This window comes from Hippichthys cyanospilos, chromosome 21 (genome assembly GCF_059441005.1).
Source record: "Hippichthys cyanospilos isolate Australia breed blue-spotted pipefish chromosome 21, RoL_Hcya_1.0, whole genome shotgun sequence".
NCBI classification, from domain to species: Eukaryota; Metazoa; Chordata; class Actinopteri; order Syngnathiformes; family Syngnathidae; genus Hippichthys; species Hippichthys cyanospilos.
In genome coordinates this window covers 10,119,033-10,146,518 of record NC_142389.1, presented here as the reverse complement: position 1 = coordinate 10,146,518, position 27,486 = coordinate 10,119,033, and the positions used below count along the sequence as shown (strand labels likewise).

General features: G+C 38.7%; 1 protein-coding gene across 6 annotated transcripts in view; it reads right to left on the bottom strand.

Moving 5' to 3' along the window:
- The window catches only part of csmd3b (CUB and Sushi multiple domains 3b), a 343,211-nt gene extending 316,236 nt beyond the window's left edge, over positions 1-26,975 (bottom strand). For all 6 annotated transcript variants that reach the window (XM_088404543.1, XM_088404544.1, XM_088404545.1 and 3 more), the window contains exon 1: positions 26,274-26,975. In XM_088404543.1, coding sequence (XP_088260669.1) covers positions 26,274-26,478 — 205 coding nt within the window. In that variant the 5' untranslated portion in view covers positions 26,479-26,975. The remainder of the gene's footprint in view (positions 1-26,273) is intronic.
- Positions 26,976-27,486: the final 511 nt, after the last annotated feature.

Sequence of the window (27,486 nt, the reverse complement as noted above, 5' to 3'; positions counted from 1 at the left end):
CTTCAATTGTGAAATTCCAGTCCTTCTGAAATAGTGGAGCGCGGATGACCCCGGGGAAAAGGATTTGTTTTTTCCATGTGAAGTGTAATTGTGATAGAATAAGGATTGGCAGCTTTATTTCAGACACTTTGATGCTATGGTTTTTTTCAGCTTAAAAAAACCTTTAAAGGGATATTGTGTAAGATTGAGATCGTTTTTCATTACAGACAGCAGGAGGTGCTGCATTTACCATTGTCCGTACCCATAACAAACATGGCCGCCTCCGGAGAAGTGCCACCCCCCATGTAAAATCATCAAATGATAACTAGATCTACTATTATTTTTAAAACATACCATTTGTCTTTAAGAAAACATTCATTTGTAAGTTTTTGAAATTTACAATCATTTAATGTATTCTTTTTTATCGAAAAAAGGTCTAAATCTTACACACTGTCCCTTTAAACTTTTTAAATGCTATAAAAAAAGTAGCTGAAGCAAAGCCAAACAAGCAGACTCCATCCATTTTCCATCCTTTTTCACACCGAGGAATATTACTAAAACAGAGATGATCATACGAGGCATTTGCGAACCTCTTACAATGTGGAAAACTTGAAACACATTTAAGGCGCAACAAATATGTCATTTACAGTTATGAAAACAAGAAAATCAGAATTTACATAGATGAGATTTATTCTGTTTTGCTATAGTTTTTAGATTGTCGTCTGTTGGTGCATCCGATACACTGTTACATAAAATAATACCAGAATTTGACGCTAAAATTAAGGGCGCGTCCTATACACAGGTGCATCCTATATTTGGGGAAGCATGGTAATCAACAGCTAATCTGTGATCAAATTAAACTACACCTTCTTTTGATAATAGAGCAATTGTTTAAAAATCTAAAATTGTTCAAATCCGCAGAATTTCCGCCTTGACAATTAATATTTTGATATTCCTATAGTTCTGCTTGAGACAGTGATTTGGACTGTTTTTTATTTGATTTTGCGTTTATTTTGAAAAACAATGATCAACTTTTTTGGCTATATTCTGAAATGTTACTGTCCAAAGCAATAAAAACCGCCCAAAAAGTAAATTTTCTGCACTACATTATATGTTTGGAAAAATAATAATAATAATAATAATACTGTATATATATATATATATATATATATATATATATATATATATATATATATATATATATATATATATATATATATATATATATATATATATTTGGGGTTTTTTTTAAAAAAAGGGTCACAAATAAAACCATTGTAATTGATTGATCATTCATTAATCAACTAAACAAAATAAGTTATAATATACGGTTATAATCTTACTTATGGTGTTAACATCACTAGTACTTGTAAATGTGCATGATCAAATTAAGACGATATGATTGATCGCTGCTTTGGTCGGGTGGCTGAACACCTGTTTGATAACAGCTGCTCACATTTTCATGCTTTGTATGACATTACTTTGACGTAACCTGTTCAAATGATTCAACAGGTTTCCATCTTGTCTTGTTTTTTTGAACAAACCTGCACAACAGCTTCATTTTCTATTTTCTCCCTATCCCTCTTGAGATAATGTCACACAAGCGATAGAAAGGAAATCTATTATGTTCTTGTTGACAGCTTTTCTTTCATTTACTGGCTGATTCTGTTTACTTCAACTTGCAAACCAAAGTCAGAAGGAAAAAGACCGATTGACTGAAGTCATGTATATTTCACGGAATTCTCTCTCGAAAGCAAGTAGAAAATATGATTTAAAAGGTATTAACATGGCTAAAATGGCTAAAATATGAACTTTTTACTAATTATTGACTAATAAGTGATGTATCCTGTACTCCTGTAAACCGATCCTCAAATAAGCCTTATTTTTAAAATGATCAAATGAAAAACGTAAGGCAATAACTAAGTATGGTTTTGTAACAACATATACAACATTTTACGAGTTGTAATATCTAAAGCGTCAAATGGTTTGTGTTTTGAAATTCATATTAAACAGAGAGATCAGGACCCGATGGATTCTGTCTGTCTGGCTAAAGCCAAGTTGATGTGCCTCTCGCATTAAAATGGCAAAATCTCTGATGTACCGTTGTAAGACCTTTTTTTAATTTTCTTTTTTTTTTAATGGGATGTAAATGTATCGTCCACTTTTCCCAATTCACACCCCATTCCAGCCTCTCCTTAACATCGGCCCGCCTTTAAGCCCCTTTCTCCACCGGCCGTTAAGAGACATTCCGCTAATTGCCGCGATAAAGGGCTTAGCCAAGGGATCACTATACATTAGCGGTGCTCCGAGCACAGATAGCAAGGTCCAAGTTCTGCGGCTAGCTTGCAGCTGTCAGAAATCAAACCATCATCGGGGAGGTTTCAAAATCCAACTACTTGTTCTCCAACTACTCTGATATATATATATATATATATATATATATATATATATATATATATATATATATATATATATATATATATATATATATATATATATATATATATATATATATATATATATATATATATATGTCATTTCACTCAGCTGTAATCATCAGCCCATTTTATTTGATCCCTGCTGCCATCTTTTCTTCATTGGCACATTTGAACTTTTGCTGGTTTGTTGATTGTCATTGGTCGACAAAATGGGCGTCCGTGATGGAGTAACTACACTTGATTCATTTACACTTTGATGATCCCCCCTTTGCTGTTGAGTGCTTATGGTTTTATATAGCAGCTGTGCTTGACTTTGCTAGTTTAACAGGTATAATGACATGAGCGTTACATGCTTTTAGCTCAGGTGGCCACTTAAGGTGGAGTTGGTTTAACGTCGTTTAAGTGGTACTTCTGAAAATGTGGATATGAGTCAAAAAATATATACATATGGTAATTGAATGTTCTCAGGTAGCAATAATGCCTGTTGTAACTGCAGGCTGAAATGGCAGTCGTCTTTTGTTTCCTCACAATTGTATTGGATTACGATTCAAAGAGCTACGATTCGATTTGGTGTTGGGTCATTGAATTCATGAGTATTTGTATGAAAGATAATGACATGTATAAAGAGAATAACTTCAGCGTCTATTAATTACATGGGTGTAATGAGTTATTCAATCAGTTTGGCGCAGTGGCTCCCATCTGTAGGTATAGGTAAATGTGGTTAATTAAATTTATGGATTATTAAATAAGGAAAAGCTTTGCCAGTGGCAATTAGTAATATCATTTCAATGTTAGCATCAATTAAATTAGTACAGAGAACATATAATACATCATTGAGTTATTCAAGTGTAATTCCATATTGTTGCTGCATAATACTGACACACGTGATAGCGACTGGTTAAGGACAGTGAACTGAAATAGGACACTTTGACTAACAGTGTAAAATTAATTCAAAAAATGACAAATTTATTCCAAGGTTTTAAGCCAGAATTTAACAGACAAATACACCCACGGGTCAATTCATATACCCGACTGTGAGACTTGTTGCTTTTTCGGAAGATGTCGAGTTTGACCGCTGAGAGGAAGCTTTCCTTAGCTCTCCTCCTACATGCCCAAACCTCTACGGAATAAAAGTTCAGGGTCCCCCAGTGTCTGGGGACTGTTGAAAGGCATTCTGTGTAGGCGATGGCTAAGTGGAGTGGGAGTAGATGAGGCCAGTAAAAGAAAAGGGTCATCAAAAGTAAAGTACAATATTTCATCCCAAAAGAACTTTCGAAAGGCATCAGAGTGCACAATGAGAAGGAAAAACAAAAGGCGGATGCCACCCATGAGGCAAGTCCCAGTTGTGCCACGCATAGTGAACAAACTTTAAAGTGGCTGCATTTTAACTGACTACTGGTAGGTTTTTAACCGGAAACGTTGAGTTAAAAAAAAGAAAAAACAGACATTGTACAGCGCAAATACTTGAGAAGTAAACAAGTTCTTCTGCTCTAGTTACTAGGAACAAGGAGAAATAATGTTCAGCGATTAACCTCATGCTGCTTCACCAAAACAAAGACAGAGTCTGTTTCCAAATGTAAAACCTACTCGGTCTTTATATACTAGAGCTAGAAAGTTTCTTTTATTCTGTTTGGTAATTATGACAGCCAGCTTATTCTTTTCTCCTTATTGCACATCTTCTTTGAGAAAATCTTTTAGATATCGCTTGATCATGCTATAGTACATTGGTTTTCAAATGGGGTACTTCAAGGAACTTCAGGAGATACTTGAGATTTTGAATAAAACAAATAAACAAACAAATCTACTTTAAAAATAATTTCTGAATTCATTCAATGCTTCAGTTCATAAAATGAATTTTATGTTCAGTAAGTTGAAGGCCTGCGCAACAAAAGCCAATTATTTCTTTTTAAGAACAGGTCGGACACTTAAAAGGTGATTATTTTTGTGGACAAATATTAATAATTAAATTAATGATTCATTTTTGTGAATAGATCTCTACTATGATCCCTAAAGGAGCACATTTTATTTTGAATATTTTTCTGTGATCAAATGATTATTTTATAGTTGAGAAAAGGTCTGACACTAGGTGATTACTTTTTGTGGACAAATAGTTATTCATAATTAACGTATTTCTTTTTGATAACAGACCTCTTCTATGATCCAAAAGAGGAAACTTTTATGTTGATTATTTTCATTCTGGACCAATACAAAAGAAGTTTGAAGTTTCTAAAGTTTTAAGATTTTATTTTAAAGATTCTAAATCAGACACCGATGGCAAAATAATGTGTGCTGGTTAAGGGGTACTTGGCTGTAAACATATTTCATCACTAAAAAAAAGGTTGAGAGCCTCTGCTATCGTAGACCACACCACTGTCACCTTGGCTTATCTTTGCTTGTACCATTTTTTGGCGGGATTAACTATACAAACCTGTTGCCAGACCATCAAAGGTTTTCCAAGAAAATTGTGTGTGACTTTGAGCACCTTGCATTTATCCTACCTGAACATTCACACAGCCTACAAAATGGCGCAACACCTTAATAGTGCAGTCTGGAGGATATTGTGTTACATTTGGACACAGTCATTCTCTGCATTTTTTTTTTTTTTTTTTTTTTGCACAGACAATTAGGACTGGGCAAGTATCAGCTCGTATTAAGTACAAGTGGAGGATTTTGATACTTGTTAAAATAATTGTGCATAGGTAATCTCATATTTGTTTCTGCAACATTTTTATTGGTAGGCATGGATGTATTCTGTTTGAGTTGTCTTTTCTCTTGCAGCTCTATTGAATCATAGGCATGATGGCCTAGTGACCAAATCACGGGCACAATGACCTAATCAATGGAACAAATATCTAATCGCAGGATGGAACAGTATGGGGTCTGGGAAAGAAGATAGCAGTGATTGCATGGACTGATATTATATAGACTTGCACCTACGTCCTCCACTATCAGAAAACTGATTGTTACCTTGCTGCCATCATGTCTCCCCTTTCAGGGAAGCAAGAGGTTTTGTATAACTCGAATGGTAGAAGATCTGTAAAGGTACACATTTTTGCCCGCTCTCCTCGTGAATAAAAACATTTCATGCCCCTCGGCTTCCTTCTTGTTTGTTGTTTATTAAATGTTCTACGTTGCCTGACCCCGACAACAGTGTCCACCAATACTTAAGGCGAGTCAATATATACATAGATAAAAATAATCTGGCATTGAATAAGCAATCAAATATATTGAAAGTAGAGGTGTCCCTATACAACTTTTTCACTTCCTAAATAATACGACATTGCAACCTAGAACACTACTTGATAACAGTAGAAAGGATGCTTGTACATTTTTTTTTCTTTTTTAGTATGAATATATGAATAGACTTGACACTATTCAAACAACTAACAAGACAGCATCAGAAGGCATCAGAAAATATAATCCATTCATTAAAAATAATTTGGTTCCATAAAACTCAATGTTGTGTTGATCTCTGTTTGTTAGGTTTAGATGCTGCTAGATAGAAGAGCAGGAGCGGAGTCTAGAATGAATTGCTTCTAAATGAGTGTTATCAGAAATTTAGGATGTGAACCCACATAATAGTGTTTTTTGGTTGGTATCAGAAGGGTCACCCCTAATTAAAAGCACTTCTTGGTGAGTGCTTAAAGGGTGAATACACATACTGCTATCAGTCTTATCAAATATGGCATTGAACCATACCATGTCATTTCACTAATATACATTTATCACTTGAAATGTATTTATATTAGCTTGAAAAAAATGATGTATAATAATCACACCTGTAGAGTGAACATGAAAGCAACACTAATTGTTTAGTACAGATGTGTTTAACATGTTTCATATCATTTATCATACTTGAGTTCCATTGCTTATTGCAATTGTGCTTGATTTATTCAAGACACATAAAGTCCGGTTTTCAACACTCTAATTAAGCTTTTTGAATGATTATTCTGCTCGGTGGAAAACACAATTTAAAAATGACTTATGCCTTTTGTACACAATTGCCTGTTTGTGTTGAGGAACAGTTCTAATTCAGCACTTTTCTTAAGTCTCCAGTGACATTGCTCAAGCTTGAAAAATGATGCAGGAGCGGTGTTTTTTTTTTTTTGTGTGTGTGGGTTTTCATTGACTTGACGTTATTGTTATTGTGTGCAATTGTGTTGTGTCAAACTCGGGCCAAAGTGGCAATTAAATAGCTTTATTGTGGAAAGTAAAGAAAAAAAAAAATACTAAAAGTGTTCTAGGGCGAGAAACCACAAGGGAAGATTGGACAAAACAGAGGGGGGAAAAATAAGTGCGGCCGCAATTGAGAGACTTAAAATGATGTCATGGCACCGGGAACAAGCGGGGAGTTCAATATTTCCTCCGAGATACCCGGACGGTTGCTGGAATCAAACCGACACACTTGAGGCTCCCGCGGCCGTAGCGCCCCATGGGCATGTGGAGTAATTGAGTGGAGACAAGAACGCTGCTGTCTGACATGAAAATCAACGTGCCGTGACCATTATGCACACACATATAAATAGCCAGCTGCTTAGACCACGGCCGACCACAGAAAAATAAAAGACTTCGCGCACAAGAACGTCAAGGGTGATTATTCTCTTTCAATCATAACAACTGAAGAATTTGGAGGCGGTTTATTGGCTTCATGACTCAATATTATTACGCGATGTGCCTGACATTCATAAGATATTATGCAGCTGAGTCTTATTTGCAGTGAGGGACACGCTACACATTACAAGAGACCAACCATGACAATCAGGGAGCAAGTCACAACATGTCTAACAGGGAATTATCAAGAAAAACAAGTAACTGGCTACTATAAAGGAGACGTATGCGTTTAATGAGGGGCGTGGCTAGGGGCGTGGCTACTATAGGAGCAGAAAGTTTTTGATGAACTACAAAAAATGGATACATTTATCATGTATTACCACATATCCATCACACTTTTTTGACAGCTTATGATCCTTTATCTTAACTACTAACCACTAAGAACTACTGAGTTCTTCAAGGAAAAGCATGTAGCAACGATAGTGACAACTGTCTCTACTAAGTTTTTTCTGGAATCACATTGAATCGCCAATTCAGGGCACAAAAAAAAAAAAAACCAAACAAAAAAAAACTTCATTATGCTGACATTTTGTTGTATGGTGCCTGTTTCCAGGCTCTAGTATAAATTATCTACTAGCTAGCATCACTTGTCAAACACAGTATAATAAAAATAAATCAAAACTGTACACTTTGATGCTGAAATACTGAAACAGTTCCCGTTGGCACAGATCACATTTGTCGAACAGTTGAATTTATCTTTTGTGGGTCTGATGAGACTGAGTCACATTGAAAATGAATTGAGGAGAAACATGTCTAAACTCACGTTTACATTTGAAGTAAAAAATATGCTATCAAAACAATTATACATTTTGATCATTCATCATTATGTAGAAATGGGTTTTTCTGCCTTCTTTTAACACTGTTTAATTGTTTATCACCAAGCCCAAAAAATTCCAAATACCAATAAATTCTCAATAGAACTGAAAAAGCACCACAGGAGAAATATGGGATGCAATTATTATTTTCAAATCGTGATATGTTGGTTTTCCAGTTGAAGAAAGAAATTGTAAGAACGTTGGCATATCAGACATTGAAAGCACTGTAAACACTGCAAAAAAAAATTATGCTAATGACCGCAGCTCACTTGAGCTGTGTGAATTTTGGTTAAACTGGCTCAGTTGCGACTGAAAAATGAGCCCGAAGAAAAAAATGGCTTTCTGCTTATGTTTACATTGTTTTTCAACTTTTTTGTAGTCTACTCAATAAGAAGGAAACATTTGGGCATTACTTTATACTTCACATCTGATGGGATTTGTGTCTCGTACCATCCCTAATACAATGGGAATACAATACAATGTTATGGCGTCCCTGGTTTACGATTTTTCTCACAGTGGAATACTTTATCTTTCCATCCCCTTTTTTGCGGCATTTTTCCTACTTTATGGCATCAATAACAATTACAAAATTCAAACTTGGTGGTCAGTGTGCGTTTGTATGACATTGCAAGTCACACCATGCTCAAACGTCACATGCGTAACTACATATGTCACAAAAATGCTGGTCTGCTATTGGTCAGCGCCATAGCTTCTAAGATGCTAGGCTGCTATTGGTGGGTGTCACATTGTCACTAAGGTGCAGAAATGCTAAAGACTTGATCTCGTGTAAGTACTTACAACGTCGTGTTTACTGTGCATTTCAGTGCTTGATTTTAACATTAATTGGTTAGCCATGGGTCACAAGATTGCTAGTGATGTTAAAGTTTGGAAACGACGCTGGAGATAATCAAGAAATATAAAGAAGGCTAGGCTAGACTAAGCTGGGCTACTCCTAGGGAAAATAGCTGTATAATAATAGAACCTCCAAAAGTAAATAAAATATAATTTTTTCCTTCATATATTTTTTATTTATGATATTATTTCATTATATAAATGTTTACTATAAATAAACACCACTTAGTATACTATTTTATCACTAGGTTTTATGATGTATATCAAATGTTGTCGTTTTTACCTGGGGTTTTATAACCATTAGCTATTTACCATAGGTTTCTATTACGGCGATTTTGCCTTACGATCCCTACTCTGGAACTGATTAAATTTGTCTGGTATATATATATATATATATATATATATATATATATATATATATATATATATATATATATATATATATATATATATGCATACATGATATAATACCTTATTAGAAAAACATGCCTTTGTGTGTGTTTATGTCGCAGTCATGTAGTGTGTTCATATCCCCACTGATTTCCGTGACCTTTCAAGGTAGACTTCTAGAAGCCTGTAAGGTCAACCAAGGCGAGCCATTCACATAAATCCGACATTACATGTTTGTCAGCCAAGTACACATACACACATCCATGAGCACACGGAGACAGGATGTAGCGGCGTGGCAGGGGTGGCCTTTCGCCTGCAGAGAAAAAACAACGCTTTAGCCGCTCCCGTGTTCATCATTTTGGTCGCCAGGTTCATGTTTGTCGCTTTGTTGCCAGAAATGATTGTCTTTGCTTTGTGAGGAAACTTTTTTTTTTTTTTAACCGTGACATACCGGCTTTGAGAGACCCAAGGAAATTGTTGCACATAATTGGATTGTCTGTTATGGAAAAACAAACATCTCAAGCGGTCTTAATTATGTTCCATTTGTTGTCTTGTTGTCGGCTTTCATCTCCTCTAGTTTCATCCATCTTCTTTATGCAGTGCATTTTGAAATAAAACAAGAATTTCTCTTAACTGGGAGTGTCAGTTCTAGCTTGGGAGCCATGCATAGTCCACAGTTTGCAGTTTTATGGCTGTCATTATAGGCTCAACATTCACAATCTGCTCTGAATGAAAACTGGTTGAAAGAGATTAAAATCAAAAGTTTGATAAGTCACCATCATAAAACTTCAACTTTATATCTAGAATTAACTTTTCACACAAAGCTTTTAAGTAATGCATTCATAGCCACTTATTGCTGTCAAAGACCATTTTAAATGGCCTAGAAATCAGTTTAAAATAAAAATATTGGCACGGCTTTGCGAAGTTAATTGTCAATTACGGCAATAAACCAAGGCTTTTTCTGTGTGTTCTATTCTATAATAGTGTTTACTTGTTTTTTGTAGTTAATGGAGACCCCCCCCCCCCCCCCCCGCGCATAAAGTAAACTCTGCAAAGTGGCACTCCCAAAACCGTAGTAATTTTTAAAATGTGAAAGGTATTTATGCCCGACATTTTTAACACTTAAAGATTTCATTATTAAACTTTATACAGTAACTGTACTGTTGTCCCCTCGTTTTTCTATCCCTTGACCGTAGTTGGGAAACTTGGAGGTCTGGAGTTGACCTCGGAGTAACGGTCCTTGGATGTCGCCCTAAAGTAGAGCCCATAGCTGAGCAAAAATGATAACAGGGAAGTAGAGGTTACATTTGAAATTTCAATTAACTACAACTTTAATCATCTTCCTAACGCTCTGTTTTGTCCTCACTTTTTTCCTCCCGCCACGTGTTTTCACCCGCATGTGAGGTGGAGGCTGCTTCGTGGAGGCACAGTCAACAGCTTGGACAAGACTGGTGAGAAAAATCAGTCAATCAGCTCATGTGCACTCCTTCAAGACACGTAATATTGCTTTTGGAGCAGTGTCTTGTAGGAGTGCCCCTGGCATCTGCCTTTACTGTCAACTTGTCTGTTTGGCACACAGGAAATCTTTAGTGTGTCCCTCTACAATATAGCACAAAGCTCAGAGGCTGTGAAAGATGAATCACGAAATGACGTTGGTACACTATAGCAGCAAATAAACATTTGTCCATGTGAAATGTCCCACTTGGGCACTCCTGTCTTTGGGCTTCCTGATTCTCCCTCCTTCTGTCAGCTCGAGCGCACCAGCGAACGGTAATCATGAGGTTTTCGAGTTAATTAGCAAGGCGCACCCAGCTGTTTCATCCCCGTAAGACAAAAGGGCCGTCGCACACTCACACAGAGATACATGCACTTACCTGGGGGAGACTGGTGTTAAAGAATGAAAAAAAACGGAAGAAATGTCAGGGTTGCTCGAGTTATAATTACTGGGAGATTTGCCACTTCTCTTGCTAAGCCGAAAATAAACCAGTGGAGTGAGCCGTTATTACCACGCAGCCACTTCAATCCATGCTAGTTTTTTGCGGACATTATTGTATACTGCATACTTTTTAACATAGACACAAGGAAAGAGCAATATAAAAAAACTTTCAACTGTTGACTACTTTTTTTTTTTGTACGAGATTTATACAGGTTAAAGGTTTGCCTAAGCCAAGGGTGTCAAACATACGACCCGCGAACCGGTTCTGGCCCACAAATGGTTTTAATCTGGCCCACGATATGATTTTTTAAAGGATAAAAATGAGCTGAATTGTTGAATAAATAGAAAACTTCAACTGTTTTATTGTTATTTGTAATGTTAATGTTTTATAATAAATAGTGATGTTGAGATTATACTATATGGACAGTAATAAAAATACTAATACATTTGAAGTTGTTGTTGTAGGCTTTGCAAATATAAATACATGCTATGAGTTTATTGGAAATAGATTTTTTTTTCCATAAGGCTAAAGCGAAAATGAGATTAACACCGCTTGTTCTAAGCAAAAAAAAACCCAAGTGGATGTAACTGTCTGGAAAAAATAGATGCCAATCCTTTTTTTAATCACAATTACACTTCACCCCCCCCCCCCCCCCGCATCGCCTTGCGCCCGCCCCTCTATTTGACAAATACTGCCGTCCCACATCTTACCCTAAGATTTATAAAAATAAAAACCATGCCGTCAATTAAGTGGATGGACTATTGCGCTCTATAAAGATGCGTAAATACGTTTTTGGTTGTGAAAGAGTTATCTGTCTTGAATAGAGAATGCAACAAGACTCTCATGGATCTTTGCCGTCAACAGCAATCATTGATGATGAATGAGTACAACAATGAACACCCCCCTCCCCTCCAAAAAAAAAAAAAAAAAACACATGTCACTAGTTTGTTCTACCTTGTCCTCTCTTTCCAGCATTCCTTGTTCACCGGCTCACAATGAGCTGTGTTTGATTGTTGACCTTGCCTTTTTGACTCACGTTTTGGGCTGCTGGTGCCTTTGCTGTTGTTTAGAGTCCAGCCTGCTTACTAAACAGTGTGCTTTTGGAATGGGATTTTGTCTTTTGAGTCTTGCTTTTGGGCCCTGCTCCCCAAACACTTTGTGACCCCATTTGCCATGTAATTGGCTGGCGATCAGCCCAGGGTGTACCCTCATCCCACATTAATGATGCTTAGTAGAAAAGGAATTGGTGTTTAAAAATGAGGTATCCTGGTGACAATAATGGTTAGCGTATAATATATGGGTTCAAATCTATTTAGGATTATTACTGTGTAGCATTGTCCAAGAAAACACTGTTTACACGCTGTTGTACCACCATTTAATACTTAATATTAATTCACCAAGCTGCTACAGTATAAACATTGATTTTACTTGGCAAATTGGTATTTGTTTTAAACAGAGAAACAAAAAAAATGTATTTAGATATCACAAGATTTGGCATGTCTGTGAACATAGTGGCGGGTCTATTTGCGATTTTGCCAACAGCTACCTATGGGTGTGAATTAAATGAATTCCCCGAGCAACAATTAACACTTTCTGAACAATTACAGTCAATGACTTGCTAGTGACACATATACAAGTGACAGACTATGTTTATGTGTGTTTTGTTTTCAGAATCTCTGCCATTTTGCTGTTTTTCTCAGACATTGCGGGTCTATCTACTGGCATCGAGGCCCAAATTGAAGTCAACGATTGCAATTGAGACGCACACAGGAAGCATCTCATTCACTGAAATGTCCCCGAAATTGTGTTCTGTTGCGATGAACACGATGAGATCCAGCATGCGGTCTATTGAGAAGTACCTTTAATGAAATTGCTTCTAAGCAAGAGCACAATCTAAGCAAGAGACAATCCAACCAATAAAGTACCTTGCAACAGAAGGTATAGCTTTTCACGAGGTGTTATTACTGTGTATGGCCATCACTTTTGGGTAAGGCAGGGAGATGCATATGGAAAATAGATTACTTGTATGCTGAGAATTGGAAAGTGTGTAAATCGCACAACTCTTTGCTCAGCTGCCTTCCACGCACGTTTCTGTCAGCAAGCTGCTCTGAATTTTGATGGATTGTCACAAGTTTCTGTAATACGACCCAGACATGGAGTTTCCCCGCCCATGATTTGGAAACTCAAATGGCCGAGATTAGCATAAGCTTCTGATAAGCAGAACATACTTGATTGCTCAGTGAATTTGCCAAAGTGTTTGGGGTGCGGCATATTTGTGTTTCTCAATGTATCCGCTGAACACATATGGATGGGAAAAGTAAAATGTGTGTGAAGTGCTGCCTTCGGATGTGAAAATGCTCTTTCCTCTATGATATGAAATACATTATGAATAAATGTTATAATAGTAGGCGGCTTAGTGGAAGAATGATTAGCACATCATCCTCATGGTTCAGAGTCCCGAGTTCAAATCCAGCTCACGCCAGTCTTCCTGTGTGGAGTTTGCATGTTCTCCCCATGCCTGTGTGAGTTCTCTCCAAGCACTCCGGCTTCCTCCCACATTCCAAAAACATGCATGGCAGGTGTACACTTTAAATTATCCTTAGGTGTGATTGGGAGCGTAAATGGAAAAAAAAAAAAAAACTAAGAAAAAATAAAAAAAATTGGGGAGCTTGGTCTCCCTCTAAGTGGTTAGGGTTTTGTCGCTGTGTGCCCTGCGTTTTGCTGGCAACCAGTCCTGGGTGCCAGAAGACTGCTGGGATAGGCACCAGCAAGCCAGCCATCCTTATGATGCGAAGCGGCTATTGAAAATGGATGGATGGATGGACAATTCACTGTGACATTTGTTAATATCTTTTGTTGGTTTTTGCTCACGTCTTGTAAATAGAGTTTGAACCTTAGACTTATTTTGTCCATTTTATAGCGCAATTGATATCTGGAAATGTAAAAAAAGAAAACCTTTAAATAATGATAAAGTGCAATCATTTCCCCTTTAAAGAGGTTTTCAATTGCGCTGATATTTTGTGCTTATTACAGTAAATACATTTCATTCAAATTGTTAAAAACACTATCAAAAAGGGCAGCTGAAGTGATTCAATATTTGTTTTGCCCTGTTTGTTCAGTTAATAGAGATGAAAAGCAAAACGTGTGCAGGAAAGAAGACGTGACCCGAGTGACACGAGCCGAGTCCAGTGCCCCGTCCGCTTGAATGGATTCTAAGTCCAACTCAAATCCTTTTATTTCCCCCTTCCTTATCTGCCCGCCGTCTTTTGATCCGGCAAAGTCATTTGTGCTGAGCCGCAACCAGGTATTTGGGATTTTGACGAGCAGAAGCAGCAGCCTTTTTATTTCCTCTGTGTTGTGTTTGAGAATATACAGTAAATTACCTCCACCAGATTGTGGCGGCACCGCGAAAGTGGCTTTGACATTTAGTATTTGTGATTTATCCGGGGATGAATTTGGGTTGTCTAATGCGGCAAGTGGAATAATGCACTTTTTTTTGCAGCAAATCTAACCAATTTTAGACAAAATATTAAAAATATAGGAGCTTTTAAAGCATCTGTGCATGAAAGATTCTTCTTTTTTTTTCCCCCCCTCACAAGATGCCCAAATAGTTTCACCATGCAAATGTTTCAATGTCTTGATGGTTGGAGATTACGGAGCAGAAGTGAAGTGCTGGCTAAAGGTTCTGAACTTTGCAGATTTCTGCATGGGACGGATTTAGCATGACAGATTTTTAGCCACTAGCTAGTTTACTATGTTCTGCCCCCCCCCCGCACCCACCCACTGACTAGTCATAGTATTGATTTTTTTTTCTTAACAAAGCTAAGATATTACTAGTACACGGTTTGTGCCTTTACAGGGAGAAACAATGAAGCTACAGGTAGCCTTGTCGACCACTAGCTAGTTTTCCACTTTGTTTTTCTCCCCCCATTTCCATTGATTTATAACTAGTTGGTATAAACTTTAAATTATTAGATAACAAATTTAAATGGAACTTTTGCCACCAATTTCATTTATTTGCGTTCATCTGTTTGTGCCGCTTGACAATGAGAAACAATCATTGGATTACTACTTTAGCTGCTAACTAGGTTGCTATGTTCTTTTTGATCCCGGATTCCCGCTGACTCCCAGTCGGTGTCAGTATTGACTATTTCTTAAAACTAGAATATTGCTTGTACAGTGTTTGTTCCATTTCAGTAGGAGAAACAATGAAGCTGAGGGCAGTTAGTTAGCCACTAGCTAGGTTGTTATATTGTTCTTTTTTGCTTCCCCTAATTCCCGCTGACTCTCAGTTGGTGTCGGTATTGACATTTTCTAAAAGTAAAATATTGCCTGTACACTGTTTGTGTCTTTGACTAAAAGACTAAAAGTTACAGGAAGGTATGTTAGCCACTAGCTAGGTTGCTACTTTCTCTTTTCTGCCCGCATTCCCACTGATTCTCTTTTGGAGTCAATATCGACTTAAAATTCTTAAATAATAATTATTAAATGTAACATTTTTCATGCATTTGAGTTCATCTATTTGTGACGCTTGACAAGGAAGAAACAATTACTGAAGCTACAGATCGCTACATTATCCACTAGCTAGACTTTCAGCTGAAGTCAGTACTGACTTTTTCTTATCAAAAATACAACATTGCTTTACACTTTTATGATGGCAACAATGTGGATTCATTTGGACTTGTGTTCCGACTATAAATGCCGTACCAATTACCAAATGAAAACTGGCTGGAAAACGGAGCTGTTTGGTTGGAGCTTCATTATAAACAACATAAGGGAGACTAAATCTTTTGGCTCACGTTCGAATCTAAAGAGACTTTTGAATGCTTTTGTTGCTGTTGTTTTCTTACGCGCACAATCCCATCAAATGTGGAGGAAACACTGGCACTGAAAGAAACGCGAAGAAAAAGTGCACGGCGCGGTAGGCTTTGCCAACGACATAAACACATTTCAGTTATGACAATTGTTTTTGCAGAAAACCAACCCGGAGGCACAAATTGTGATGTAAAAAGCTCACGATGTGCCGTTAAACAATTAGCTTTCACTCCCGCGTAAAAGCGCTAGGACACACTGCTTGTGTGTGAAATGAGCTAACAGGAGCATTGGCTGGAGTCACGCCGTGAAAGCATCTGCTTGCTGTCTGACCTGCTGACCCGCAAGCGAGCAGGTGAGGCGGGATGGCGAGCGTGAAGGGTGACAACATTGGGGGCGGGGTGAAAAGCAGCTTTTGGGACAGGCGTGTGCACAAACAAATGCCAAGAATTCCATTTAGGTGGTAATTTAGCAGCTGTTCATTTATGTTAATAACATAATTGTCTGACCTTCTGGTTGTTAGTTCAGCCTATTTTGCAGCTAAACACTGCATATTTATTTTTTCACACTCCAACGATAAAATGGCTGTGTCTGCCAAATATTCTCAAACTATGGTTCGAAACATTTAATGCCCGTCTGCTGTGATGATGACACATTTATTTTGGGTTAAAACTCGGCCCCCTGAAAACATTTGTGGTAGCCAAAATGCACTTAGAAACAACTGTTGTAAGAATTTGAAATGGTTTGGTCACATTCCAATCATGTTCACAGGTGATTCAACCGTTGGGAATTCACAGTAATACAAAAAACTCATTTTTACTAAACAAATGAGAGTTATTCAAATTTTTTAGGTCTGCAAGTAATGATTATATTCATCATTGATTAATTTGTCTATATTTTTGTTGATTAATCAAAATGTTCTTGTGTTTTATCAATTTTCATCCCTCCTTTCAAAAATGTTTTATTTTTTTCTTGATGACAGCATTTTTTTTAAATGATTTGTTTCCTGATGTGGATGGTCACATGACACAAAATTAGCGAAAATCGTTTTTCAAGGTGAGGAGAGGTTTGCAAATTTAATTTAATACAATTAAAAACAGTTTTAAAAAATTCTGAGGATTGGAGCAAAGCTGTTCTCACATTTCAGTATCTGCCTGAGATTTTAACAGGTTTTTTGCAGGTATCAGAAAAGATAAGTTACTGCTTTGTAATGCCATGACAGGATTAGGATATTTTTCTTTTCAAATTAAGAGCATGTTAAATGGAACATGAGAGGATTTGATGCGAAATCATATGACAGTAACTCGCAATGTTGCAATATTACGTGTTTTTAGCAATGTTGTCTGCCTTTATTTACTTCCGATTTACACAGATGTGCATTCTCATTAGTAACGCAATACAACAGATATTCCACAATCTATCTATTGGTGTTGATGAATAAAATACTCCTAGAGACATCACTGCAAAAATCTTTGAAAGATAAACGGTAATTAGGCTGAAAAAAAAATTCACAAAGGGGTACCTGCCTAGCTGTCGTTCGAATAACTCTTCCATCTCTAATATTATAGAATGTGATTACCTGGGAGTGTCATACAGATGGACGTTCCGTTCAACTACTGCCAGTAAAATTACCCACAGTTTGGTCTTAATCCTATTATAAAAGGACTATTTATCTCTGTGTCCTGACGCAGATGGGTTAAACCCCATCCAAAAGAAGACAGAGGGGATGTTAGGTAAGAAGGTGACAGCGGCGGCCTCAAGCTGTGAGCTGAGTGCACCTCCAAACAGGCTGACAGGGCCTGCAGGGGGAATGAGTGTGCGCTGGCAACCAAGTGCAAGCACACACAGAAAGCGGCGCATGGCATTGGAACACAAAATGTCTCCAAACGAAGGAAAAAGGAAAAAGCCGGAAAGGAAAATACACCATCAGTCGCAGAAGGAAGCCTTCCAAAGATGGCACGATGGCAGCAGGGACCGGCATAGGATGCGCACGCAGTACTTGAGGATTTACTTGTTCCTTTTGGATGACTTTATCGGTAGGATTTGGATTATTTGTGGAACATCTTTATGCAACAACAGAAACAAGAAATTTGTGGCGTGGTAATGCTATGACTGATATACGTAAATTAGGATGGTGGCGCTAAGATGCATTAATACGAAACTTATTATCTTTAAACTTAAAAAGAATTATAATTAATAATAATTGTGTTTGAATATAAATAAAAATATGAATAAATCAGTAAACAAATGAAAATCTATAAATTTAATAAGAAACAACAGAAACTAGACAGTGTGAAAATTACCAGGCGTGGGAATGTTATCTGTAATTTAGAATGGTGCTGCTTAGATTGACCAAAAAGAAGAAACCTAAGATGTGGTAATAACTATCACTGATATGAGAAATATAGAATGGTGGTGCTTAGATGCACCAAAAACAATTTTTAGAAACATATAATCTTTATAACCTTTATTACTAATAATAATGAACTATTTTGTCAAAATTCAATCAAAACACTCGATGTATTTAAGCAACATTAATTATCCTACTCTTGAACGAAAAAAAAAAAAAGCAGTGTGTAGACCTTTTGGCTCCAATGCAGTTAAAGCTTCATCTAATGTTTAGCTTGTATCATAGTGAAGTGAACACTGGCCTGATGATCATCTGAATAGATGATGAAGATCTAGGAATTAAATTACATTTCTCTTGATACGGTCCATTTACACCGGTTCAGAGTCGGGGCAGTCACCCACCAAACCTACTAAATGGGGTTATGAGTGGCATAATTTCTCAAGTAAGTGCATCAGATGAATGTTTTTAGGACTATATACACACACACATATTGTGTGCGTGTATATATATTTGATTATGTACATTCAATTTTCATGTTTTGCACAGATTGGCTAATTACCATAGGTTTCTATTGCCCGCCATTCGATGAATTTGCCTCAGGATCCCAACTCCAGAACGGAGCGGCAAATTGATCAACAAACACAGATAGGCATTGTTTCATACCTGAAGACGTTACAGTTTCACATCCGGACTGTCTTGAACATATTCTTGTCATGTATTGCCTCGACCGGGTTGAAGAAGGGGGGAGAACGGCATCATTAGGACTGGGTAGGTTTTACTGTAGGCAAGGACACCACCAACCACGATAGTGACACACTCCGGTTGTCAGCGGAGGGTCCAACCTTTGACCCTTCACACATCAATATATCTCTCTTCCGTTTCCGTACCCATCGACATCTTCAGGCAAACACCTGCTGAAGTTCAAGGCTTTGGTTCTACTCAGTGAAGAACTCAAAATACCTTCATAATGTGCACATGCATGCACGCATGCACAAAGCAGGAAGAGGCACCAGCTGGATATGAAACTGTCTATGTTAATTTCCCATCACGGAGTCACTGTCTCCTGTCCCCTATGCATTTGCGTGCAAGTTTGCAGTCACGCCCTCAGGGATGCGCTATCTTAATGTGACCTGAATATTTTTCGTATATTTAAAATTTTCTGTGCGCACACAGAAGACATCGTGCTCGAGTCAGGTCTACCGCCTTTGAAATAATGACGTGGCTACGAAAGACTGTCAGATTAAGCGCGCGGGCGTGTTTGTTCATGTAATATCTCACCCACTATGAGATTGTTCTATTTTCATACCGACTCATTTGAAATGAAGCAGACTCATGTTCAAATGGGAGTTTCTTCAACAAAATCTTGATTCCTGCATTCCACAGGTTGAATTTCCCTTAGAAAATTAATAAAAGTTCTGATAGACTAATTGCAAGTACCGTATTTTCCGCACTATAAGGCGCACCTAAAAGCCTTAATTTTTTTTTTTTTGAAAGCTGATGGTGCACCTTATAATCAGGTGCGCCTTATATATGGATCAATATTGAGATTGGGATTTGTAGATGGGTAATGAACTGATAAAGTAAGTTTTACCTATTTCTTTTGTGTGTTTACAGTTGGACAAGGTTGGTCATATTGACATTGAGTTATTATGCTATTGAGAGTTATTATTGAAGTTATTATTGTTATTACTTTGGGTATTACTATATTGTGATTGAATTTTTTAAAAAATATGTAATTAATTGAGGGTGCGCCTTATAATCCGGTGCGCCTTATATATGGGAAATATTTTAAAATATGTCATTAATTGGGGGTGCGCCTTATAGTGCAGAAAATGTAATGTTCAATGCAAGCAACTCTGCTGTCCCACCAGTACCAGTCATGTGACTTCAATGAGTTAAAGTTTTGTCTTTTATATTGCAATAACTTATCTATATTCTCTCCCAAAATGGTATTGCTAGTCAAATGCCTTGTCCCTTAACGAAAAACCGTTTTCTGCAAAATCCTACTCAGATAATGAAACATGACCACCTTGAAGGCAAAAATGTGGTGGCGGTTTAAAAAAATTAAATAACTCATACAGTGGACTCTCTCTGACCCTGTTCCTGTTCACTCTAAATCGTTGCCATTTTTCATGATGACTCCTGGGGGAAGCTTCCTTGTCTTGCGTAGTCACTTAGTAGGAATTAGCATTATACTCATTTTACTCACGACATCACACTACGTCAAAAGGCCCAATTCCTTGGAGGAAAGTGACAACCGCATAAAGAAAACTGGTGTCCAAAAATCCAAATCCAAAAATCCGATTTTGGTTACCGTCATGAAATTTGTCAATCTTGTAGGACCACAACACAACAAGGCCAAATATATCCATTTTACTCACTTAAAAAAATTCTTGGAGATTAAAAATGGACACTGACTTTTAATAGAAATCAAATGTACTGACTGCAGGTGCCACACTCTCTCATCACTAATATCAAAGGAAGCCATCATCCAAAGAAACCTGAGAGATATGATTTTTTTTTTTTTTTAAAGCTACAAGGGCTAATTTAATTTAGATTTGTATCTGGCAAGATCTTAATCCTGTAAGAAAGCTACATGTGTTCACGTAGGCTATATCAATTTAGAAAAATGTTCTCCATCAGCAAAGTCTTACCCATGAAAGTAAGGAAGGGAATGAGCAAGTTAAATTAATTTCAGAAAAGCATGGTTTTTAAAAGCAAAACCGGCTCAAAAGATAACCACTTTTTGGATTATCCCCATTGGGGTAACCCCCTCAGTTGAACGGCACTTTGATTCATTCATTTGTTAGCTCTTTTCAAAGCTGAATCTCCCAAACTGCCAGCCATTTCAGAGCATGGAAGATAATCACCTGGAAAAGTTTGTTCCTACCATTTTACTGTTCTGAAGTAATCAGCAGTAGAATATGGGGTGTTTTTGCAAAATGATTAGTTTTTGACTAAAAAGGGATAAGATATGCTTTGCTGGCAAATCTATTTTTTTAAATGCCGATCACTCATGGAAATGCCTTCTTAACCCATCGGTGTCTAGGGATTTTTCACTAACCTGGCTTTATTATCACCCAACTTGGGCTGAAGGGTGATAACATCGTCAACTATAAACCCTCAAAATGTTTAGTGGCATCAGCCCTATCCATACATTTGTATATTTACATGTATAAAACAAAAACAAAACAAAAAAAATAAATATAAACATATATATATATATATATATATATATATATATATATATATATATATATATATATATATATATATATATATATATGTTAACAGCTCATTCAATGCTGCAGATTTCACAGACGAGAATATGCAGCTATGTTATGCTTTGCATGAAATAAAGCGCTTACCTGCAACAAAATAAAAACTTTCCCGCAACACTTAGTTCAACTACAAGTCCCACAATGCATAGCAAGAACTTTGCATTACAGGAGTCAGGCTAAGCCACTCAATGAAGTCATCGAAAGGCTTGAAAATGTCCTGAGTTGTGCGCTAGCGCCCCCAGATCTAATTCAGTATTAGAAAACACAAATCTGCAACCAACCACAACGCGTACTTAGTTCAACTGAAAGAAGCCGAAACTTGTCCAATTTCCAACGTGTTAGCATTTCTCTCCCTCATAATCGACGTGGCAAGCCAAGATTTGGCACCTAATCTTAAGCTTCTATCCAAAAGCTGTGCTGATCTCAAATCCGAGACGCTGGAACGTCAGCATCCACAGGGATAATTTAGGCATACAGTGGTTTAAGAATCATAAATCCATAGTTAAGTTTGTGAGTCTCTCGATCACCGACACTGAGAAGCATACTTCTGTGGCAGGAAACATTGGATTGTGACTGACAAAACTTGACAGGAAATAGTAAGTGATCGGCGGAAAAGTTGATGCTTCGTGGCAAATTATCAAGAATGGAATGTCACCTATCTCACAGATTTTTCACTCTAGCCCCGCCCATTTCAAAACTAATTCAAGAAAACTATTGATTTTAAAAGTTAAATATCAAATTATTGGTATTGGGTGTGCAGACTTAAATCGATTACCAAGTGTATGGATCAGCAGTTTTTAAATAGGGTTACAACTTACTTTGGGGGTAGGTGAGATTTAAGTCGGGTTTCTGCAGTTATCAGCAAATCTCATCCATAGTTTGATTTTTTTTTTTGCAATTGTGATGGGAACAGAACATTCTTTTTTCCCTTTCAAATTAGGGTCCAATTTATTGAAACATGAGTACCTAGTGACTTTTCAGGACATATTACATTTTTGCTTTTTAGGAGGATGCATATTGTCATTTTTGACAATATTGATGAATAACAAATGTCATTCCAAAATTTAATAAAAACAAACACAAATGGCACAGCACTTTTGCACTGAAGAGGTGGTACTTGGTTAAAAAAAAGCATTTCACGGGACGTAGTTTCTTGGAGAAGGTTTCAGTGCTTTGAATCACATTTCAGTCCATCAGAACACCCAACCTATTGATTATTATTGGGGATTCAACATAGTGCTGCACATTAAGATGCAGCGCAACGATCAAATCAGTTCAATCGATCAATCTTCAACGGATCTTTAAACTCCCCCCCAACTGAATCCAATCCTTCGGCGGGAGCGTGACGCCGATAGATTAGAAATGGTACGGCAGCTTGCTCAGCCACCATTTTCCATCAACCCCCTTCTAACCCTCTTTCATGTGTCAACTTCTGACTTTAAAGGGATAATTCATCTGTGTAAAAGCAGGAACCCTCTTGATGTTTGAAGAGTATCAGTCACAAGCGTGGAGGCTGTTGTTAATATCATGAACGCCTCCTCGCTGGCCGTTACATTCACACGCCAGTATATTACGCAGGCCTCCTCAGGCAGGCTGCCTCACAATCCCCCAATTCCCCCCTCTGCGCCATGTGTCTCTTTCTCCTCGGCACGGCGTCACTATTTACAGTATATGATCTCCCTCTCGGAGCTAGCAAGCCATAAGCCGTGGAATTAAGTGTATGCTGATGTGTGTGTCAAAGTGTGTTTGTAAGAACACTAAAAGTATGATCATGTTTTGCCTTGGTGCCCGGCTCATAAGCCATCATTCCACAGCAGAATAGCAATCCATTACCGAGAGAAGTTATTACCAAGAAGTGACCCCCCCCGCCAAACCGATAAAATGAAAAAGGTAAATGATTAGCAATGGCATGCTAATGGATGACATCAATCAATGATTCATAAGCGAGCGCCGAGCGCCAATCAATCTTCGATATCCGGCCGTGGCTTGCAAAAAGGCCGTCCAGCAGGAGCGCTTCGCCTCGCCTGACAGCCCGTCCAATTTAACACCGACGACTTGCATTGAATTACCCGCCCGTGGATGACGGCTAAGTTTCAATCGGTTTACGTTTGCAAAGAACGCAGCGGTGCATTTTCACCCCTCGTAAATGTGGATTGAAACGCTCCTTTTGAGCCACGTGAGTTCACTCTGGCCTTGTGCCAGAAACGAATCAGTCGGGATGAAACCAGGACTAATAATCACAGCTAAATGATCCTTTTTTTAACCATCTTGTTGGTGCTTTGGACAAGAGTGGAAAACGTGAGCGTGGACGGCGAAAGATGTGGGGGTTGACTTGCTGGTGTGCAAGTGCGATGTAGCGTTGTGGTAAATGAAGCCTCTTGAGGAGGTGGGGGCAATATGAAGGCAAGCCAAGAGGAAAAAAAAACTAAATTTTTAAACAACAGAATCCTGTCACTGTTCCGAAGAACCACATTTGAATACAGTGTCATAATTTAGAATTTTCCATGTGAATGAATAAGATGAATTTGAATATTTTGTGCATTCAAACATTTACAATATAAATTGGATAACTATGAAATCACATTGGAAAAAAATAACTTTTGTTATGGCCAGGCTATTTGTTGACTGGATTTGACAAAAAATGACTACTTTTAATGACTATTATTAACTGTAGAGAATTGATGGAAAGGCCTAAGAAAGGTTTGGATTTCTTCTTTCACTTTTATTTTTGTGTATTTTCTATCATTATCCCTCATTATCATTGCCAAATAAGTTATGTTTTCACTAGAATGAACAAATTACAATTAGGCAAAAACTATTTGACCCAGATCCCTTTGAAATTTCATGTGAGTTTGTGCATCTGCCAAAAAATACTTCAAAAGTTGTAAGAGAGCCAAACGCCCATACAGACATCAGATCGTTACCTATAAAGTTGTGCGTTTTGGTTGTGATCCAATGTTGGATTGTTGAGCTTTGGAAGGGTCTGTATAAGTGGCCCCATTGTGGTTCTGAAGAGAACTGCACTTTCCATATACTGTAACTGCCTATCCATTACATTTATTCAACTCCTGCCAAAATCATTCCAGCTTTTGTACTATGAGCCATGGTCTCCCCAAAATGTCAGTAAATGTCATCAAGTATCAAACGCTTTTCATTTTTCATCTCTTCTTTGTTCAACGTTTTAATGGATTTTGTTTGCTTGGCTGCTTCTCTATTTACCAACTTCACAATTTACCTTTGACATTTTATTCATCTTAATTTGAATCTGCCCCAAGATTTTTTTTTCTTCCCCCTTTCCAATCAGCTTTGGAGCGTCGTGACAAGAGTGGTGGTAGGAACCTGCGGACCCACCTAGAGCTCCAGAGGGAGTCAGGTCTCCATCTGTGCTCTGCCTTACCATTAACCAAAAAAGGTAATATGATGGTGTGATGCAAATAAACAGAATTCAGAGTCAATGTATACCTGTAGTAGGCCATGTTATGCATCCTCAAGCTTTAGACCTAAATCTCTTTAGCTGCTAGCCTTGAGTCAAATTCTTCAGAATGCTAATGCAGATGACAGATAGCTATATTATATATATCACTAAATGATAGCAATTCAATTCATGTTACACTTGTATCTTGTTTGAAATTGTGCTACTGGTCTATAAATCACTGAATGTCAAAGCAAACATGGTGAATCGAACCAAGCTTTGCTGAAGATCTTAAAAATGTTTTTTTCCCTTTTATTTTGCCTTATTTGACCATTTTAATTCATCGAATGCCATTGTAGAGCATTTTGACAAGACCCATTGACATATCAAAAATGGGGCATCAATGCCATCTACTGGTGAGTGTGCAGAAGTAAAGCTGGTTTCAAGCTTGAAATTTACACAAGAGTAACATCAAACGCACAAACGGAAGACATATTTGCCAATGGCAGTAAATGAGTGAACAAACTGTCGATAGCTGAGCTTTTTCACTACTTTCGAGCGCCTGCGTGCGCCGATTTTACTCTTTTTGCCGAGGGAAATTCCATCTCGTTTTTTGGCTCAGCCAGCCTCCAAACGATCGCCCTATACTTGGCTGTGACAGTGACAAACACTCCTCAGCGGCGTCTAGCCTTCAGCTACCCACTTCCTGCACAAGCTCCGCCTCCTCTGTCACCCGCTACTGGCAAGTTCTCAAAGTCGGGCCAAGCCGGCAGTCTACTCTTTTACACCCCCTTGCATCTTCCTCATTATCCTGTGAGTTTGTTAAGGTTATCGGGACCAGGTGATGTTACGCCACAGTCAATATTTTAACATTTGATTAAAGTTGGAGAGGAAGGTGGGGGACAGTAGGCTTGTGGGGGGGGGGTTAAGGAGGGGGAGCACCCTGTTCATTATATAACGAATTTAGAATGAAATGGGTTGTGCTTTATCTATTGGAGCAAAAGTGCTGCGTAAGGAAGGCTGGCAGATGATTGCTATAAACAACACACACACACACACATGCACACACTTGCAGACTCAGAATTTGGAATAATCAGCTCACGTTCACGTCGCCACAGCCCAAGAGCTACCGCAAGAATATTTATTGGCTACCGGCTCAATGGCTGTATTGAGACGAAGCCTTGGAGGGAGGGAGGCAGAAAAACGAGCAAAGAAAGAAGAAGCAGCTACGGCTCAATAGCTCAATTCCGAACACTCCTTGCATACACATCAAAGAAGAAGCAAAGATAGGGGATGGTGGCTATTGTGGGGGAGTGAGGGTGGGGAGGGAGGAGGGGGGGGCTCAACCAGTGCCACGACCCTGCATGTGCGTGCGTGCGTCCCTTCCCGGCCGTACCTTGCGCGTGCGTGCAGAGCGAGCCGAAGACGACGATCCACAGGAGACAGCGCGCCGTCATCCCTTCGTCCGTCATGCTCATCAGTCGTCCCCCTCCTCCGCCGCCTTCTTCCATCAGACGGCGTTCTGTGCCGCTAGCGCGGGCTCCGACGCATCCTCCGCGGCGAGGTGAGCGCGAGCCCTCTGAGCTCTCACCGGGCCGCATGCTGCTTCACATCCAGAACACTGGAAGGGAGGGGAGAAGGGGGAGGAAGGGAGGAGGGGGAGAGATAGGCGAGAGGATAGGGGGTGAGGGTGGGGGGGCGCGTGAGTTTTCTCCTTCCTCCTCCTCCTCCGTCTAACATAGACTAAATAAATCCATCATATAGCGCTCGGCGGTGAGAGGAGAAGTGACTTGTAAATCAGCCATCAATGTTGAGGGAGACTTGGCGTGTCAAATCCACATTTTTTTTTTCTCTCCTTTCCGATGCATCCAAGCTCCCTGGATGATTGGTATTCCCCCTCCTTCAAAAAAGAAAAAAGAATAAATAGATCCTTTTTCTGCGTTCTTAACCCCCTCGCAGCCTCTTCTACTCTTTTCTCTTCAAGTGCGGATGCGGGAATTGTTGCATCCTGCTCCGCCGCTGTGGCGCAAAAGAATCGGGCTCACTCTTTTCTTGCCCCCCCCCCAAAAAAAAATAAAAGCGTCAAATCGTCTTGCCGTGTTACGTTCAAGTTGTCCCCCAGGATTTGGTAAACAAAAGGAACAAAAATCCCTCTAGTCTGAAAGCAGAGGAGCCGTATCCCGCTCCATCCTTCTGTCTCGTCTTCCTCCTGCAAGTGAGGCGGGCTGCCTGACTGGTGCGAGATGTTGCCTTCAAGTGCTCCTCGGAAGCTCCCGCGTCGTAAGTCACGCGCGTCACTGGCACGCGAGTCGCAGCCTGAGCGGCTCCGTGATTAAAACCACTCCGGAGCGAGGGAAAAAAACAGAGCGCATGGATCGAGCTTCTGTGAAATCACTCCGCGACTGTCCTCTTCCTCGTCTCGTGGAATGAAGTCAATCGAAAAACGGAGTTTGAGAGTTGCCGGTGGCGACTGAAGCTCCCCAGCTGCGTGCGTGGGTGTGACCACTGGTCAGGGGTGGGCCATGGCTGTGATGCACCAAAAAAAAAAAAAAAAAATGCAAATTACTAAAGCCACAAAAAGTGAAGCGCAAAGTGGTGAGGGAACACTG